This window comes from Thunnus maccoyii, chromosome 15, assembly GCF_910596095.1.
Source record: "Thunnus maccoyii chromosome 15, fThuMac1.1, whole genome shotgun sequence".
NCBI lineage: Eukaryota > Metazoa > Chordata > Actinopteri > Scombriformes > Scombridae > Thunnus > Thunnus maccoyii.
In genome coordinates, this window is record NC_056547.1 from 26,885,436 (window position 1) to 26,906,646 (window position 21,211).

General features: G+C 41.0%; 1 protein-coding gene across 2 annotated transcripts in view; it reads right to left on the bottom strand.

The window, feature by feature from the left end:
* The window catches only part of ptprua (protein tyrosine phosphatase receptor type Ua), a 207,359-nt gene that overhangs the window by 42,834 nt on the left and 143,314 nt on the right, over window positions 1-21,211 (bottom strand). For both annotated transcript variants that reach the window (XM_042435160.1, XM_042435161.1), the window contains 8 exons: window positions 20,653-20,854; window positions 18,769-18,871; window positions 16,593-16,872; window positions 12,085-12,121; window positions 5,448-5,586; window positions 2,646-2,675; window positions 2,047-2,207; window positions 1,515-1,702 (listed from right to left, as the gene is read on the bottom strand). In XM_042435160.1, the coding sequence (XP_042291094.1) occupies window positions 1,515-1,702; window positions 2,047-2,207; window positions 2,646-2,675; window positions 5,448-5,586; window positions 12,085-12,121; window positions 16,593-16,872; window positions 18,769-18,871; window positions 20,653-20,854 (1,140 nt within the window). The remainder of the gene's footprint in view (window positions 1-1,514; window positions 1,703-2,046; window positions 2,208-2,645; window positions 2,676-5,447; window positions 5,587-12,084; window positions 12,122-16,592; window positions 16,873-18,768; window positions 18,872-20,652; window positions 20,855-21,211) is intronic.

Below are 21,211 nucleotides of genomic sequence, written 5' to 3' on the forward strand. Positions count from 1 at the left end.
GTTTTAACAATGTTTTATTGTCAAATCTACTACTTGTCTCTACAGACTCTATTGTGCTGATGGGCTACTACAGTTTGCCTGTAGGGGGGCTGCATCCCTCTTGGAGGGTGATACACTTACTGTCCGCTGTGTATTCATTGGCTCTGGTTCCAGATGTTGGCCTCTGAGTACAACACATACGGTACCCTATCCACACTGAGGGCCTGACTCATTCACAACACCCCACAATACTTTGCAACATGTCTGATCAATGGCAGCAGCACGACCCTGTGGGAAATAAGGGTTATGAAGTCTGAGTGCAGTGTGCACGCTGATCCCCTTCATCTTGTTTATTTCTCCAGGCGATGGGAAGCCAGACTGAGGAGTGAAAAAGCGACCCATATATTGATTTTGGAGGGGGGGGGGATTTGTTGGCCCCTCAGGGGATAGCTTAATGAATCGAAAAGTACATCTGGCTTCCTGCAGGTGGAGGTGCAAAAAAAAAGACATCACCACTGGTTGATGTGGAGGATTTCATATTAAAGTAAAAAAGAAAGCTGAAAAGAGTAACTTCGGAAAGCATAATTAGTCTACACAGCACCAGAAAGTTCAGTATATCTACATCATCTCTGTAATGCAGATGAAGTAAAACAGCATTTTACTGCTTGCTCATGAATATTAACCGCTCCACTTAAGCATTTTCAAAGTAGATAGGAGAGCCGTCTGCAGTAACACAGAAGCTGGGCTCTGTACACTATAGCTGCACCCAAAAAGTATAAGGAATTTCAAAGTCAGCTCTAATATTGTTTTCACCTCTTTATCTTTCTGAGCTCAAGGCAGCGAGGTGTCGTTGTTGGAGGGAGGGTGAATAAAAAACTTTCAGATTGGAGCCCAACAGCTGTCATGTGTCCTGACTCACAGGCCCACTCACTTGTTGAATGCTGCTGTTGAATGAAAGTGCTTTGACTTAAATACACCCATACAAGATTGTTGAACGTTATATTCCAGAACCATCGGCATTAAATGGACCTTCCACCAATTTCATACACACACAGGTCGGTTTACTAGTCTAGTATATTTTGGCCTCTGCTGCTTCGATTTTTTCCTTTTGTCTCTAAATCACAGGAATACTCCTTTAATGTACTACAGTAACAGCCTCCACTCTTCTGGTTTCAGGCTTTCCATCAGATTCCCATTCAGCCACAAGAGCATTAGTGCAACTGATGGGCGATAAGTTCTGGCTTGTAGTCAGCCATGCAGTTCATCCCAAAGGTGTTGGATGGGGTTGAGGTCAGGGCTCTGTGCAGGACGCTCAAGTTCTTACACAGCAAACTCAGACAGCCATGTCTTCAGGGAACTGGATTTGTACATGGTAGTATTGTCATGTCGAAATAGGAAAGGGTCTTCCGTAAATCGTTGCCACAAAGTTGGAGGAACACTTCCATTAAATTGAACAAAGGGGGTAGCGAAAACCATGCAAAACACCCCCCAATCAAAAGTTTCTTTTTCTAGCTTTCCCTTTCTCCCCTTCTTACCTCATATTCTTGCTTGAAGCCGTATCCCTCTGCGGTCTTCATCTGGTTGATGTGCTGAAGGAGGTCAGCCACCCTTACAGCCGGGTGGAGCTGACCCGTGTGATAAGGCGAACTCTTCCTCCGACAGTGGCGGTGGGGCGAGCCTCCCAGCAAGCTGCTGGACTCGTTGACGGAGCTACGCTGTTCAGCTGGGAACACGAACACACACAGTTCAAGCCACACCGCTGACATTATGCACTCTGCCACACAGACTCTGTGCTTTTTTTTTTTTTATTATTAATGTAAACTTGGCTGAAAAGTCTACAGGGGCAGCAGCTCAAGGAAAGAACGTCAGCGTTTCTACAGAGACGCGAGAGCTGACTGGCACTGTGGAATATTCAAACAGACAAGAGACTTGCAAGAGATTTCTCTGTTGAGAGCACCTTATGGTCTGGCAGAACAGATTGGATACATGCTAGGGAGTAAACATGGCTGAAGGTCAGGGAGAAGGGAGCTTCATCTCAAGAGTACCAATATGTTCTCGCTGTCTTACTTCGAGCGTTGCAGCCGTGGGCATCCATGAAGGAGTGGGCCATCCTCTCATCCTGCTGCAGAGTGCTCTGCTCTGTCATGCTGCAGTCTAAAGAGCTCAGCTTCCGACTCTTCTCCTGCCTGTAGGACATGGCTGCCTTGTTTATGGCCACCTTCTTCCTACTGTAGAGATGGAGGCAGGGAGAGATGGGAGGATAGAGAGAGAGGGGCAGGGAGCAATAATAGACAGAGGACAGCAGAAAAGGGGCAGAATGAGAGAAAGACAGGCAAAGAGATAAGGAAGAAAGGAAAGGAGGGCGGGTGAGGAGATGAGAAATTGAACGGAGGGGGAAATATAAGGGCTACGAGATTGAAACTGGACGAGGGGGAAAGTGAGATTTGGTGATAGCAAAAGAGTGTCGGGGGGGATGGCGGTGGGGTTGTGGTGGACGTGGTGAGGCGAAAGGAAGAGGAGGAGGACGGGAGGGCATCTATGCTGGAGGATGGGGTAGAGATAGCAATGCTTATTTCCACTCTAGTAATCCTGGAGCTACGAAGGGCAAGCAAGGGGAAGATGGCATCAGGGTGTCAGGATGGAGGATGGAGAAAGGAGTAACTTACGGGTAGTAAGGGTAAGAATAGAAGTCCCTTCTGATTAGCATGAAGGAGGAGGAAAGGAGAGAGACAGAGAGTGAGGAGAAAAAAAAAGAGAGGTGACTATGGTTTATCAAGATGGGCATCAGAAAGATAAATGAAGATGCTCAGTGCGTTGGAATGTTGCTAGCAAGCCGTCATGAAGTAAGACCAAAGCATCAAATATGAAGAAAGGACTGGCTGCACACCAAAACCCAACCAACCAACTGAGCACCAAAACATCATTAAGTACAAGTAATCGACAGTGTGTACAAAACTGTAGAGCTATTGTACATTTTAATGTGCCCCAAACCCTCAGGAACCCTGAAGGCACCAGGCTGTTTCTGTGACATTTACATGAGTATGACTGAAAGGCTGAAGGCCTTCAAACAGCATCTACATTTTTACCTTTGGTTTGGTTTATTGATAAAATTCTATTTATTTATAAAAAGCATATCAGGGTTTGTCAGGGATAAAACTCTAAAGTCCTGCACTTATTTCCATCTATGCCCTTGGTGTTTATAGTGTCCTCCAACCTTCATCAAGATGGAAGCATTCAGTATCTGACAAAAATGTATTAGAACACAGGAACTAAAAAGCTACAGGACGTAATCATATGGACAAACAAATGATATTGTGAGTTGTGGAGTGTTAAATGAATTGCTTTCTTTTCAGGAAGCAGACGTATTAAAATGTATAACAGACAGCAGTTGTATGTTGTATCTAATTCCAGCTGCAAATATCAATGAATTTAAAAAGTAACATAAAAAAATATTAAGATATACACATTCTAGTAGTGAATTCTATCTAGCAACCATTTATCTTTGGCCTTGGACGTAGGAGGATTTATTCCTCCATAATCACAGGAGACAGCTTATTTCATTCAATGGCACCATTTTAGACTTAAATTTAAGACCCACAGTAAATCTATAAAGATTTAAGTTTGCATAATATTTTTTAGAGGCTTGTAGAGGGACCCTGTATTAATATTTTCAATATTTCAGTTGGTTTCATTTTTACATGATGGGTGTTATTTAGCAATTCTGTGTCTAATTAAATAAATAGTATTCCACTGTAGAAATACTGCTTGGTTTCTGGGACTCTGGATGAGATGTGTTAAGGGAATGTGTGTGTGGAACACGGGGTTGTCCAGGGGCCTCATAACAAGTTCGCACAGCCTCCAGTGAGCCTTGTGAAGCATATGCAAGAAAAAAAAAAAAAAAAAAAAATGTTGCTCACTACTCCACTTGCAGAAAGTGTTTAAATAAATATTGCAAAGTTGGTGCAGAGCTGAGTTTTGGTGTGCAGCAAGCCCTTCCTTCATTACTGATTCTTTCTCATTGCTTGCATCTGACCAGCACCCCACTGAATCATACTGCTGTGCAGGGGATCTCCTATTGATTACAGAAACCAAAACACACAGTCTGACTTTGTACATGCAGAGTGACAATATCTTGTGGCTAAATATAAACATGTCTGCCCCTGCCGCCCCATGGCTGTCTAGTTCCTATTGTGCTGGTTAGATTGGCACACTGAATCTTATCAGTCACTGCCTTCTTCCAGACATCCCCATTCATTCTCTCTCTATTCTCTGTGAGAAAATTCTTCAGGGCGGAGGAGTTCCTCTCTCAAAAAAAAAAAAAAGCAAAAACAACCTTCCTAACCAATTACCAGCCCATCCACTGGCACCTCACAGCTGCTCGCCTCATGTAATTGAGTGAGCAATGAAATAACATGCCCCTTGATGAAATATTTCACACTCAGAAGAGTGTTTCGCCATCGCCCAACGAGCGAAAGAAGAATACGCCGCGATTGACGACAGAGGTCATTTGCAGGTGGAAAGCAGCCAGCGATTCCAGTGCGAGCAGGGGCTGCATTTGAATGTGTTCAGTCAACACTCAGACCTTGAAATTAAAAGATGAGATGAAACACAAAAAGCTTGGCTGAGGCAGTGGTGGGAGAGTTTAGGATTAATTCACTACCATTCCACTAACTCGGGTTGTAATTCATTCTCATTGCCAAATGCTTTCCTCAATGGACCCTAGCTGCCAAGTGGGATAGAGATAAATTTACTCCTTTGGATTGGCTACACAAGAACAATAAGACTTAAAGAGGTCATATTATGCCTCTTTCCCAGTTTAATATTTTCATTTTCATCTACTCACAAACATTTGCATGTTTTTATGGTCAAAAAGCACCAAGTTACAGCTGTACGAGCCAGGGACACAGCCCCTCCGTCTCACTCAGCCTGAAACGGGCTGTTCTGTTTCTGCTCAACGCCCCTCTCCTCTAATTGGCTGAACATTTTCTGAGTGGCGCATGCCCAGGCCAACCACAGATTGTAGCACACAGAGAGCAGAGGAGAGGACAGAAACTACAGCAACCATAAAGTAAAGTAGAGACTCTCACACTGAGCTGAAATGAAACAAATGCACATAAATTAGGTAGATAACATAAATAAACATATTTTTCTTCTTTCAGGAGGAGTGGGTGGTCCCACTGGAGGTGTGGGCTGCCCTTCCAAGGCAATTGTAGGGGAAACGCTGAACGTATAGTCCAAAGAGCTTGTTTAAAGGCACAGTTTCTGATTACGAACTATGTGCGTTTCTCTGTGGACTGAGTGTTTTGATACTTTCATAGCATTAATATAGCACCTAGACCTGCTTTATAATCAAAAAATAAATGGAAATCTCCCTTTCTACAGTATGTCCCCTTTAAGACTGTGAAAAGGTCTAACCCATCTCACATCAACTGGCCAGCACACACACAAACATTTTTACGTCCACTCACCCCTTCTTGACGATGATGACGATGGCCCCCAGAAGCAGAATGAGAACCACCAGACCGCCGGCGCAAGCCCCCAGGATCAGACCCATGTCCTCGGCATGCTGGGATACCTCCAGAGCCCGCTTAGAGTCCTTACAGGCAGCTGCAGAGCATGAGAGAGAGAGAGGTGAGGAGGAGGATGCATCTGTCTTACTAACTAATGTGAATTGTTACACAGTTTAATTGCAAAAACACGAGGCTACATGTAGTCGTTTGGTGTCAATAAATCATTGTCACATTCATTTTAGCATAATTACAATGAACAAAACAAAAGCAGCGCCAGGAAGATTGGCAGCCTCTGCTGGGCTTGATACTGCAGGTGGGCTTTGTAGGAAAATGTGCTGGATTTCTTGAGTGGTTTATTGCACAAAACAAGAGGAGCATGCTGTTCTTCTGGTACAAACAGTGGGTAAAGGTTTAGTTCAGCCAAAATATCAAAAAACAAACAAAAAAAACCCAACAACTTAGCTCTAGTGGGGGGTTCTAATGCACATAGTTTTATGTGTCCAGGTTTTGAAATATTTGAGAAAGGACAAAATTGTGTGGTTCTCACAACACTAGAACAATATAAGAAAATTGAAAAAAATCAATGATGTTTCTTTCTAGGAAGATAGTGCCAGGGCCACTTGTAAGAACCGATTTTTTCTAAAGTGGCATGTAAAAGTGATTTATTTATTTTTTAAATCATTTTTCATTTCCCAGTTTTCTCATTTTTATAATTTTCTCTCAGAGAAAGAAGAGTCATATGAGGCTTTCTCCACAGGGGTGAAAACACTTCATTTATGAGTGGCTTAATCTGAATATATTTTGAGGATTAAAGGTGTTGCTGAAATCAACTACAATAACTGAATAATATTTCCCATTAAAGTCATTAACCACTTTGTTATACCATGTTCAAGCTAACTTCCTGCCAGCCCATCCTGTCATTACTTCTATCAGAGTACACCTCTGCACTGATACACCTTTGACAGCTAAAGTAATATTTCCTCATTTCTTTGGGTCCTATAATACCACTTCTGACACTACAATATTTTTTATGTTTTTGGCTGCTGGTTTTCAACAGCGGGACTTCAAGCTACACACTGAAGTTCTACTTTTGTCTTCTGAATGACATTTTTGTGAATGAAATGGAGCTGGCAATTTGGGGGCTGCTGAATATCGTAATGATCAATTCTTCATTGTATATAGGTAGCATTTATCAAGTTGAAACAAGGAATTTACAATTTTGCACAGTTAAGCGAGTTTGGTGAGCAAACCTCGGAGACAAAAGGAGCGGAGATTTAGAGTAAGAAAATGTTTTTGCATTAAGCCCATTGTCCTTATTACTTTGGATAATCCCCAGACATTGCTGTGTGCCGTTTTCATTGAAATAGTTCCTATGAAAACTGTTGAGTGTTTGTTCTGTGGATTATCCAGAGAAACAGGGACGCTGTTTTTGGAAAGAGCTGTTGCTACTGAATTAGTAGAAAATCCTACATGTGGTACCTTTAACCTGTGAATGGTTCCACATTTCACAAACTCACACTGCTTCCTTGTAGTCCACGTTACACTGCCTTGAGCTGTGAGCTGATAATATCTGCATGTAAGCTAAAGTATTATAGTAATGCTTTAAAGATGGCAGATCACTTTACGCTCCCTCTACAGCTCAGGTCTAATTTATAAAATACATGATCAGTTATTGATACAAACAGGTTGGTGTTGTGGCAGATCCTGATGGAGTCTTCTAATCCTAGCATGGTTATTGTAGTGTTCTGACAGGATAAAGATGCTCACACTGTGGTGTTATATCCACCAGACTGATTCGAACCAGCCGGGGAAGGAGTGAGGCGTGTTAGAGGTCACCACAGAGCTTATACAGGAGAGTGTTTCAAGCTAAAGTAATCAGTTAGATAGTGTATTACCATATAAAAGCCGTGCTGCACTTAATCGCTAGAGGCTGCACTGGGATAAAGAGTGCACTAGACAGTATCAGAAAGGGCTTCAACACTATTTCAGCTGACTGATATCCCCAACGTGATGTTTGGCTTGAGAGAGATGACGCTCTGGTTATCTTACCCAAGTGATGCACACTCTCATTACAGGCAGCCATTTCCCTCCTACTCACCTCAACTACCCAAGAGCACGAAATCTCCCTGTCTATGAATCCTCTGGGTTCCCCATTGTGTCTTCTCTAAAGGTGAAAAAAATTGCTATCACATATGAGTGAATTGAAGGAGTATTATTACACTTCTGGCAGCGTGGTCTTCATTAAGAAGCCGTCTCACTGATGAGAAAATAAATAAGGTGGGGAATAAAACAAAATGCAGAGAGATAGAATCATTTAAGGCCTGTCTCTGCGAGTTTGGCAGCACAACTGAATTGGACAACATCTCTGGATTTTAATACAGCATTTATGCTTCACGGGGGAGTTGCTAGCTTTTGTCTGTGACTGAAAAGAGAAAGAGAAAAAAAAAAACCTTTACAGTGAGGCAGAATGCTGAGTTTGACTTGATAAGCTGCGGCTTGGTGGTGACTATAGCTCCTGGCAGACAATACAGTCTGACAGACTTGCTGTAATCACACAAATCATGCTGGGTGAGTCATTCTGCTTTTAGGGCCATATTTAGAAATTGGCGATAAATCACGGTAAATTTAATTGCTCCGAAATTCCAGCAGTGGTAATGCTGAGAAATCCACAGGGTTTCAGCTAGGCAGGGAGAAGTCAGTTATCTTGACATTCATCATTTCCTTGCATTGGTTTGCATTAATCAGATCTGGCCAGAATGACAAAATAAAAGCCAGTTCTTAATAAAGGCCCTGAAGGGGGATGGAATTACCTGTATTAGAGTATAATGGCTTATGTAGAAAAATTCAGCATAAAGTACATTTTTATTAATTGCATCAATACAACAACAGAATCATGGCACATTCACCATTCTGCTGCTCAGAGAAACACTGTTCTCATTCACTAATTCCAATCGCTTTTACTTTGTCGTTTTTTTGTGATCAGTGTGACAGGAACTGACAAAAGTCAACAAAACGTAATCATTTATGATTTCCTTGCATTGGTCTGCAATTCATCCGGCAAGATTCATCCAATTATTTTAGTCACAGATGAAAGAAGATATTAAGACACATATGTTGGGAATTCTCAGAAAAAAGTAATGTCCAACATGAACAAATAAAAGTGTGTCCTCGCTAAAGATGGGTAAAAACATTAACATGGTTGGAATTACCGCTCTCGATGTCTCATGAAGGTACATTTAATTTAAATTTACATGTACAATTCCGAGACGCTAATTATAATCGCTTCTCCTTTGCCATTCTTTCTATCCGTGTTCCTTCCTATCAACTTCCCGCAGATGTTTCACGTTATTAACCTACCGGGAAAGAAAGGAGCTGTGTTCTTTGAGCTGCTGGAAGACTTTAAATATGAAACATCGCTGGTGGAGGAAGTGTTGAGCTTTATCGACAGTTGTTTAAAATAGATGAAAAAACAGCAAAGTAGAACAAGCTGCAAATAATAAATGAATCAAAACAGTATTTCTGTTAAAAAAAGAGAACTTCAGAGCAGCAAAGTGATGCTGTTGGACTGAAATTAGCTCTGTGGAAATGGAGACAGTGCTGAATCTATCAAGATTAATATTAACAAGTAACAAGTGTTGACTTTGCCTTAACGGCAAATAACATCAAGAAAATTAAGCTGCAGATCAGAAAAAAGGGAGATGTTTATAAAATTATGGCAATATATACTTATGTTGTCGTAACTATTTAAGAATTGATGGTATGATGCAATTCCTTTTAGTTGTCACACAGGTTTAAAGCAAGATTTCCAATGCTGTGAAAGTGTAATGTAAATGTGATGCTTCTCTGCGGTCTGATGTGAATAAAAGCTTCTGTGAGATTTGAATCTTTCAAGACAGTTTGTAATGAACATGTTCTCATTGTTCTTTTGTGTCAGATAATCTTGGCCATATTTCATCTGAGGACAAGAAAAACAAAGAAAAGAAAAAACACACATGCCCACCACTGAGGTGGCTCGGGCAGGCGCTCTGGTGAATACTGCTGGCAGCAGCTGTTTGTGGGAGGCTGGTGAGAGGAAATGAAAAGCAACCAGGAACAATCTTTAACATGACCTCTGTGCCACCTCTGACGGAACTGAAGGAACATCAGCATGTCCTCTGGGCCCGCCTGCCACAGTCGTATATGCACAACTACAGTAAAAAATGGCTCCTATAAATATGTCTGCAACCCGCCTCCTACACTTACGTGACACGCCGGCAGACAATGGTAAGGCAGGATTCTTTGATGTCATCGCACTTCAGATAAGAAAGAGTTCAGGGAGAGGAATCCAATTTAAGTGCCACCTTTCTCAAGAGCACTACAAACTTCAGACATAATTCAGTAGGGAGGAAGGGGGGAACAACTTCATTTCACCCTCTGTCTCTCTCCCTCTCTCCTATTGTTTGAAGTGTGAGAGGCTTCTATCTCTGTCTGTCTCTCAAGCAAACACTCCTGGTCGCTTCCTCTCTCAGGGAAAAAAAAACAGTAGGATACATTGCTGTATTCTGGATTTCAAAGTCATCAGAACCCAAGTGGGGTTTGCCAAAATGTCAGTATGAGTGATTCAAGAGGAGCAGAGTGAGAACATGGACGCATGTTTGCTTTCACCTTTCCTCTGTTGTCTCTGTTGAAGGGAGATTGGCAGGGGGGCGTCCTCCCCGCAGCACCCAAAACAACACTAAGTCCATGTAAAATCCCCTTCTGATCCAGGATAACTGTCCAAGCCTCTGACAAGTACCCTTTTACCACATAGCTGAACCTACTGGAAGCACAACAAAAATCCTACAGTGGTTGTGATTATCACGAAATTCACTTATCCCACATGTAACCAATGTAGAGACTGATTGGTGGCCTCCGTCTCGCCCTACTGCTATTGTGGTAGCATTTTCAGAACTCTGGCTGTTTATAACCTGGTTCTTATTTTCATACCCTCATTACAAAAGGTAATAATAACATTTTATTCAGCAGCTTAATTACTGAGACACGGGGACGTGACACGGCTTAACACAGCTTAACAAAGGACTCCACAGGGCAATCACATGAGCAGACAGACATTAAACAAGTCCCCAACATAACCTTATTATCTTACCTCCTCATTAAAATTATTATGATCCATTATAATTATCAATTTCACTACAAAAACTGCATGTGCAAACACCTACAGAAAGTAATTGTGAACATACTGGGAAATTAAGTAGTTCTGGAAAATATAGCACAATCCTTACATATACAACTGGGTTACGGTGATAATTTATACTTTTAAATTAATTTTCACTTCAGAATGACTGGTATAAATAAAATGGTTAAACCAGGGACTTCTTAAAAAATCTAATTCTGAGTCTGATTATTACTGTATTTGCCCCAGGACCCCAGTTATAAAGCTCAGAACTCCACATTCCCTTATCTCAATAAGGCACTCATAATATTATAATAACTGAAAAGAATTATGGAGAAAACTACATTTCTAATGTACTAATTTACTCATAATACTCATTTCCAGAACACTGCAGCAAAATGTTGCTGTTCTTTCTGATATTTTTGTTTTTTCTTAGGAGGATAAACATATTTTCCATGAGACATTTTCAGTGTAGTAGTCAGAATTGCAGGTTCATGACACCAACTGGCCCAAGAAGACTTTTTCCCTAAACATAAGTTATTATACTGAACATTACAAACATCCCAAAATGACTGATGATGAGAATGTGATGCATTTCTGTGGATCCACTAAAATTTAAAAAGGTTTCTAAGGGCATTACATACACCATATATTTCACACTCAAAATTTGGGCTCTCAAATAAAATGAGGGTAATATAGCGCACTTAATATTAACAATTCTGCATTACATAAAATGAGCACATGCACAGGCTTTTGTCACAAGTCCGTTTTTTTGTGAATCCTTTGTAGGTTATTTGAATAGACAAAAGACAATGCAAATCAATGCACATTTCCATCTGTTTCTTTCATGTGAAAAGCAGGAGACGGTTCGTTAAGATAAACAGAAAACATGATGGAAATATGATATTTCTGTTGTATGAATTTGAAGAACATTAGAGGCAGCGTTCCAGATAGATCTGATGTTTTGTTTTTTGTTGCAATCATTCGTCTCTTCAGCTTAACCTGAAGTCACATGCTTCATGTACATCTTGAGTTATTTGGTCTGTTTTCATCGTGTTTTGTTGTATTTTCTTTGTTATCGATATACCAACTTTTCCCTCTCAGCTAAGCATATTTCAACCTTTTTCAAATTTCCTACATTTCCACTTGGGGTTTTTTAGTTGCAAATTGAGAAATGTTTCATGACTATTGCTGAAAAATACTACCATTAATAGTATTGAAAAATATATCCACCATTTACAATTGCCATACAGCTGAAGTTCCACTATCTTCCCTCTTGTTTTGTACTATAAAGCAATCCAACAACTTAAAAATGTAGAAGACACTGTAGAGGACATGTTCAAGGTAAACTGAATCATAATTAATGTAATAATGGCTTACTGATGTGAAAATGATACATATACCTTCATAACCTTCATAATTGAAAAGCAAAGAAAGTATTACCTTTGCGAGCAATCCGAATGCAGTTGATTCTGGTCTCCTGTGGGTAAAAGAAAAGCTGAGTTAATTGGTTTGGCTAGGTACCATGAAGACACAAAGATCAACAGGAGAAAAAAAAAAACGACCACAGTTTAAGTTAATTATGAGCGAGTCTCTCCAAATCCACAACCTTGTCTAAAACCTGCAATACAGACGACCATGTGTGTCAAAGTCACCCGGACCTTTGCTATGTGGAGGAAATAATTGAAATTTCTAAGTGGGTGACATCTCCCTGTGATATGATAGACCTCTACTCTCCTTCACCATGTGAGGGCTCTCACCCGGGCCCACTGATTGGCTCTGGCTCCCACCCCAAAACAGTCACCTCTATCCTAGAGATAGCGGGGCATGTTACCAAATTAAGATTTAAGGAAGTTAAATCAGCCTTTATGGGCAATTATGCTAATCTGTGCTCTGTGATTGGAGTCAAAAACCTTTCACCTAAAACGGTAGCTAAATTACCTTTTTTAATTGGAAATCTGTTTCAAGTGGATTCTCGTCTAGTCTCATCTTTTACAGTGACAGATAAGTCATATTTACCCCACCCAGGGGTTATTAAAGCAGCGGCAGGTAGTATGTCATGTGTCATCCTGTCCTCTGTCAAGGTGGGCTTTTGGCCTTTTGAAACAGAGACACCGGCGCTTGTCAAAGTAGCAATTTAATGCAACTAAGCCTCCAATCTTGTTGAGAAGAGGGATCTACAGCATAGATTGAAGAATCACCATCTTCGGGTGTCAACAGCATTTTTATTCCAGTATTGAATCTGCTTATCAAATCTGAATCCTTTCTAATCCTTTACAGAATCCATTTAAGTGCATGTTTTGACATTCAGAAGTAAACAAAGTTATAAATAACTAAAACACAAAGATTCAATAGAGATCTGTAATCACATTTTGTTGCTGGAGACAGCGAACGTTACAGTTTTTACTGGTAGCCTAATTAATGTTCACAATCTTAATCTCCAACCTGAAAATAAGATGAGCGGCTTGAGATATGAAACGTTGATTAAATGTATCAACCTCACTGAAATAACAGCCTCCTTTGCTCACCTTATTATTCAAATACTGGAGGTGTGATTCCAATGTATTGAGTTGCTTAGCTTAAAATATTAATATTATACAATATAAATAAAATTTTAAAGCAGGATTAATTGATTTGTTTTGTTTTTTTAGCCACTTGGGCGCAGTGGAACATGCTGAAAACACATTCACTGACACACAGTACTGTCACCTTGAAATTAGTTATGGTAAACATGTTAGCAAACTGTTGCCTATTCATACATCCAGCAGACATAGATCATTTGATGTCATGTTTCTGGCCACCTGACAAGGTAAGCCCAATGGTTACTCTCCTTTTAGCTCTGTTTTAGCCTCCACCAACTCCTGAGAAAAATATCTCGCTCAATAGTCACTAAATACTTCACTATGTTCACCTGCTAGCTGCTAAATTTGTCTGCTGTTTGGTGCTGGGCAGGTAGCATACAGTGGGTTTTTCAGAACTTTTTCACTGAAAACCTGCTGCTGCTGGAAACAACGTTGATAAGAGCAGATCGACTCAACCTGAACAGCTGCAGGCCATTAAACCAAAACGAAGAGCTTAAAGATGCTAAATGCTCCTTAGTCCTAAGTGGAACTTTAAAGTTGGGTGACAATTTTGTGTGGGTTCTTTAATACAAACAACACCTTTCACATTACACATTACATTACACAGAATTTGACTACTAAAACTGAGGTAAAGCTAAAGCTGATCTGCTATCAGTGGCATTTGTCATTTAAAACGGGGAAAGTGGTGATTAGCACTGACTAGCTTAAAAAGACGAGCCTGCAACCTGAATTATTTGTACAGTACTCTTAACTAAAGGACAGATAAAGATTCAATAATAAATTTGTTAGCTTTGCTTATATAAGTATCTTGGTATTTTGCCAACCTGGAGCTGGATCAAAAGTAAAACTGACTAACAGAACCCAACCCTAATCCACATGCCAGTGTATCCAACAAGTGAAAAACTGGGATGAGTAACAGGTAATCCCACATGATGAGTAATGACAAACGCAACAGAGGGTTCAAAGGGAAAATGTCAGAATGTTGTTTTTTTTTAATTTTTAGTGTCATAGATAGCAGAAATCTAATTTTTTTTTTTTTAAAAAAAACAGTGACTTCTGCAGACAGGAGAAAAAGAAAAACATACTTGGAGAAAAGTGTGTGTTTGTTTCCTGCTTGTGTGTTTCACAAGAAACTGGCAGCACCAATCATGCATCTTTCAAGCCCCACTGAAGGCGTATCTGCCAAAGCAATTACTGTTTTCAATGCTATTCAATGCAGTGCTCGAAGGGGGCCGGTACTCACTGGTATGAAGTACCGGCACTTCTACAATTTACTCTTTGGTGTACCGTGTCTTTTTCTTGCGCATTGGCACTTCTCACAAACTGCCGGTACTTGATTATGGCAAAAGATAAAAAGTCAGATTTGGATCATGCCTGTGTCTTCTGCAGAGCCTGATGAGCTCCCACCAAGGGGTTGCCAAGGGGTTCTGGTTTTATGCAGCAAACAGCACCAGCGGGGGCACTGTGGCCTGCTTGTATTGTTGATTCCACACCCTTAGTACCCCTTTAATCGGGCCCCCGCCAGCCGTAACAGCGGGGCCAACTGCAAATGTCTGTCCCTGACTGACTGACTGAGTGATGAGGTTACACCATTGGTTGGTCGAATATCTTGTGACTGATGTTTTTTTTTAAATCTAGCTACGTGGGAAAATGGAGAGAAAGTACAAATCAGGTGCATTAAAAGGCAAGGAGCGAGAGAGTAAGAAAAGTTTAATTTTAATCTGTGCTCTTACATCTTACTTCTCGTCTTGCTGGTCCTTTCAACACAACCGCAATGATGATGGAACGGATAATCAAGCTTGTCTATTTTATGTTTTATGTTTATGATTATTTCCATGTAAGAAAGGCATGGTACTGAACCCTTCGTCAATGGATGCCCATAGAGTGCCACTTACTGTCCTCAGCGCTGAAACATTTGAATGTGACTGGCAACCTATTTTCTTTTTTTGGTCTTTAGAACAAGCTTGTCTGATAAAGTGGCTTCACTGTATGTTTTCTTAAACATAGGCTTGCTCGGCTAAGTAAGTGACAATTTGTGTTTATGGACAGCATAAGATAGGATATATCAGCTATTTTACATTTGTGAATTTGAAAATGATTTTATCAGAAGGGCCCCTGGAGAATGCTCGGTCCCCTCTGTGCTGAGAGTCTAGCTCTGTCCCTGCATAGCATCTTTTATTCACTGTAGAAATTCAGAATTTAATACTTAATGATTTGCTGATACCGGCCGCTTCACACACCAACATGTGAATATGTGAATAGGGGGAGTACTGGTACGTATTTTCATTTCCAATCTATTTTCTAAACTATAGTTGTATTTCAGGAGAGATGGGCTGCTTAGGGAGTACAGAATCAGTGCTTGAAGCGGAAAGAAATGTTTGCAGGACAAAAACAAGAAACATGAATTATAATATTCAGTTTGTTATGTTTGCTGATTTCTGTCTCAGCGCTGTGGTGCCAGCAGAGCTTTTAATTTGGTCTTACGGGAGAATCATCACAAATGGCGCTGCGTGATGGGAAAATCTCACTGCTGATACAGATCAAAGGGCATAGATTTAAGTATATTGGTCCTGACCTGGACCCAAGGCTGATTGTTGTTTTACGGCTCTGGAAGCCCACCCAGCAGCACCCAGAGGAAACCGGCTGCATCCTCTGAGAAGTCAGATACTGATATCTGGATGAGAAGCTGCAGGCAGGCATGCATACAGTAAGCTCCATATGGGCTTAATGATTTAAAACAGCGTTTACTTTCACTGCCTCTGTGCACACTGGCCAGCATATTCCTTATTCACGCTCCAGTCACTTTCCCAGTTGCTCATAGAGTTCTTTTTCAGATATTTATACACCTCAGAGGCAGTGTTTGATTTTCCCCTGAAGAAAAAAAGATTCTTAAAATTTTTAAAGAGCTTGAATATGAGACAAATATGAAATGAAATCTGACGACTGGATGCTTACAGAAAATGCAGGAGATCCCATTCTATTGTGCAAGTAATTATCTTCTAAAAGCTGTTAAGATTCATTTGGCCTGTTTGCTCGTCTGATTGTTTTGAGGGATTTTAGGGGCAAAAATGGTTTCCTCTTTTGTTTCACTGAGAAACTGTGCAACATTAACAAGTCCAAGATTTACCAGTGGGAAACAATCGACCCAAAGCCATCCTAAAAAATGCAAAACATACATCATTCTATTTGGCAATAAACAACGCCTTGTTTATGCAGAGGATTTCTTCCCCTCTTGAAGTGCCTCCAGCATACTGCCTTCTGACTTGCTCGACACAAATCTAAATTGACTGTCAAGGTTGCTGAAACATAAAAGCAGCATGTCTGAGCTCCAGAAATAAAAGCCTTGTCAGGCACCTTAATAGCTCTTACCCCTCTGAAGTTGCTGGTGGCCTGGAAGTAGATGAGGTAGTTCTTGGTGGGATCGAGAGGACTGTTCCAGTAGCCGTTGTAGGTGTGGTTGTCGCCAACGGTGAAGGGTGTGGCCTCGGGCAGACTGCTGGGAGCAAGCTCGGCTGTGTAGTAATGTGGAACTCCTTTGGCCTGGGCCTCGTTGTAGGAGTTTGGTGTGGGGAAACAGTCGACGGCACCGAGCTCCCTCCGCCTCACCTGACGGGACCCGTCCTCTTCCACCACCACCACCTGGTAGGCACTGGAGGGGGGAGGCAGTGTGGGGCTTAGTACTCCAAAACAGTACGACATACTCCTTAATCAAAACTAATTACTGTTAGTATTTAGCATACAGTCACATTAATATCTGACAAAATTTCAGCTCAAGGTCCACTTACTAGGTTTTCCTTGCGTTAAACCACTTCATAAACAGATGGAGTTTGCTCAGTTGTCATCACATGACCACGTTGTGAGCCATCTCCATGACAGCTGGGCAAACTGCATCCACTAATGATGATACAGTTGAAAGCTCAGAAAAAAGTGGACTTTGGGTTATGTCAAACTACTGAATCCAAGGTCAGGAATGAACCTTCAAACTCTTCCAGTATATGTGTTTTGTTGCTTTCTTTCACCCATTGACACAATCAAAGACAAATCCTGGTTTATTAAAACTTCCTTTCTAAGTTTTGGCCAGCATTTCTAACAGTTATAACTTTAAACTCTCTGATCTGGAAAGAAAAATAACGCAAGCAGTCAGAAGATCAGACAGGCTATAAAGAACCAACAGTGTAGCCGGGTCATCTAAACCACTTTATTTGACGGTAAAGCTGAAAGCGAGTGCACCAGTAAAGTTGGAAAACTGTGAGGGCACAACTATAGTAGGTAGTACAGTAGGTCAAAGTCGAACCAGGAAGTGGTTCTGTAAGCTGGATGGTTGGATGTGTAATAAGTTTACCTTTATTTTATCTTTTAAATGAAGTTCAGCTAACCTGAAGGTTTGTTTACAGCCTGTGTGATCGTCTGACCCCTCATGTTTCTGTTTAGCGATGTCATCGTGTTCCCAGATCTCAGCAATTAACTTGAGCACAATGTTGTATGAAATCATGATTTCCCTTTAAAAAAGTGATTTTAATTAGTAATTTTTTCCCTCTGCAAATGAAGAGCTGCACTTGAAATTTGGTTTTGTTTTATGGAAGCATCAACAGCGGTTTTAAACATGAAACTGAAGAAAATGAAGAAACCACTTCATCATCACATTCAATCAATGCAGCGCCTTTATTTGATGCAAAATTGCAATTTCTAAAAGTATTGCCAAAATCAAGAGATAGTTTTTTTGTAAAATAAAAAGTAAACATATAATCATATACCTGTACATGTAGTGTATATGCTATATGCCATAAAATATATATACTAAAAGGTTGCAATGTCAATGTATTGTGGCACCGAACATTATAAACTGAAACTTCCTTAACAAAATACACTGTAATGCACTGTTTGTCTAACTTGCTGCCACATGTCACGGCTCTCCGGAGACTTCAGTATTCATGGCTGACCTTAAAAAGTGGTCTTTTTTTGTTTGTCTCTGACAGAACCCCAGCACACATGCCACACAATACAAATTTCTATTTGCATTGTTACGTTTGACCCGGAGAAATTCACTCTTCCTCGAAGGATGCATTCTCTTTCTCAGTTTCACCTCAAAGCTGAGTGCTTCCATCTCTCTCAGCCCTGTTTTCCTGACTGAAATTGGAGTGTGGCACTCATTACAGTGACACAGCTATCAACCAGCCAAGATATGATTGGCTGACATGTGGTGTCTTTCCAGAGCTGTCTGACACGGTGAATCAGGTTTCAGGATGGAAGGAGAGGTAATGGTCACCTCTTTCTGATGTAATGCTGTGCAAACATTCAAATAGATAACATTTGAAATATTTCATACATTCTTTACAAAACCATCATGAAGAACCACTTCAGCTTAGATAAACAAAAGTATAAACAGAAAATTTTTGCATTGCACTTAAAATGGTACCTGCTGTGCTCCTAAAGAACTATTTCCTGGTGCTCTCGCGAGCTCTTTTTGACTGCAGCTATAAATATCACAATGCGGAGGGGCGCTGAATGAATGCTGGCGTAGGAGTGAAACGTGTATTTGTTGTACCTGACAGGAGCCCCTCTCCCCAGCGCAGGGCGCAGCAGCACAGTGATGGTGCTCTCCGACTCACTCAGTGGAGAGGGGATGTCTTCATAGTCGAACACAGGGGCTGCAGAGATGGAGGGGAGAGCAAGAGAAAGCATTCAGTTTTTGCATTTTCCTGAGAAAGATCAAATATGTTTTTGCAAAGTTTAGAGTTTAAAAAGGCATGTACTTCTGCTTGCATATTTTTAGTAATTTGTCCACACCTACATGAAAAGATTCAGCGCGTTAGCTTTATTCATTATCTGTGCATGTCCCCAGTGGACTGTACAGTGGTGTGTGGAGGCCTCCCACACAGTGCCATTGACTGATGATGACTAGAAACAGCAGCCAACTACAGAAAAAACAAGGGGCCCTTATAATATAATTAGGACAGATCTCAAAGCTGCACAGCCTCAGCAAAGCTCTGGGGACAATGAGGTTGAGTGTTCGCATCACTGTTTACTACATGGAGTGAATTAACTCGAGTATGTAGCGAAGCAAATGGCTATCCTGGTAAAACAGATAAGCTGAAACAAAAAAGGGCTTGAGAATGGAAGTGGAAACCTTTCTGCTTCTGAGGCATGGAATTAATGCTTGTTGTAAAAATCTGCTTGTGTAACCTGTCATCCAAAACCCAGGCGCAAACACACACACATGCACACGACAGCTGAGGTCTGCGTTATACATAGCGGTGTTGGGGAGTGTTTCAGCCAGTGCATGTTAGATCGTTAAATCCAGCATGAATTAAGGAAAAGACTAATAGTGCTACATTACACATTCATGCTTGCTACCAAATCGGTGCAGGAGCTTGCTTCCCACAGGGAGAAAGCATGTGATACTGTAGGTTGAATTGTATACGCTGACAGCTGTGAGCCCACGCAGGCCACCCTATAAACCAGATGGAGCATGTACAGATAATAGGGAAGGATGGAGAGCAGGCGGCATTATTTACAGTGCGGGGTCACGACAAACAAAGGACTCCAGAGATTAACTTTTCTGGTTAAATTCATTGTTTTTAGATCAAGTGAGACCTATAAAGTATTTTAGTCAGAGGTTGTTTTGCTTAACCACATAGAAATGGTGTTTGATTTGCTGAGTTTGTTCACAAATCTGAAGCCAACAGGTGCCTTGGAGGACAAAGAAAAACTAACTCTCGAATTCAGAATTGGGCCAACTCTATGGTTTGGCACAAAAAGTAATTTAAGGTTAGTGAAAGAGTGTGGTTTGGGTGGGAAAAACAAACCAACAAATGAAACAATATATATAGACAGAGTGATGGAGAAAACTGTTCCACATTCCCCACAGATCCATACCAACAACCATTTCACTCACAAACACTGCTTCTCTAATTTCTAGGCTGCTGTGTTGCCTTTGAATGGTAAACACAGATTCAGTTTACGGTGATGTTGCCTGAACAAAACTGTTTTCATGTAAAGCCATTCAAGCTGAACATTTATGGTTCAATGTAATTCGGGCCTGCTGTTATTCCATCAAATGATGGCAATACACAGCTGAAAGCTGTGTGGCTAAGATAATTTCTATGATTTAAAAGTATATGCATAATTTAATCAAAAGCTCTTCAAAAGGAGGGAATTACTTAGACTTTTTTGCTATTGTCTACAAACGCTTTGAGAGGAACACACTTTTTGTTGGGAAAAATAAGGCTTTTTTTCCTTTAAGCAGTGTTGTTACGATAAATTCAGCATTATCATCTTCTAATTATATTGCATCATTCATGGAGTCTACCATTCAAGAGCTATTACTTATCTGACTCTCACTGTACCCCAACCCCTTCACCTACTTGCACACAAACACATAGTACAATGGCCCCAGCCAGCACAGGTAAAGCAGTCATTAAAGCCTCACCAGAGATGTTGGTGGTGATCTCGGTAAGAGCCGTCTGGCCAAACCCCTTGGCGGTTCGGGCGCGGACTGACACCAGGTATGTGGTTCCAGGATGCAGGCCAGAGAACATGTGGTAGGTCTCGTTCCTCAGCTTGGACACTGTACGGCGGGGACCTGGTACATTAATGCCTGGGTCAGATGACTCAATACTCTGGTAGCTGATCTGTGAGCAGGGAAAAAGATGCCACTGGATTAAAAACAGGACTAAGAGTCTACAGCAATGCTAGCAACTCTCACAAAGACAATGCTAACATCCTAATGTTAAGCAGGTATAATGTTTACCATGTCCACCATCTTTGTTATGAATTAGCATAATTAGCCACTTGTGGTTTGGATCAATCAGTCTCCTATGAGGATTCTTGCGTGATCTTGCAAATCCAGCTGCCTTGCAAGATAAGATGGTGATAGACAGATGGTTCATTCAATCACCTGCCAAGTATTTTTTTGAAAGTGCCTGCCCTTTTCCAAACAGTTTTCAAGGACAACTTCTCAGATGGTTCTGTGTAACAAACCATCTGGT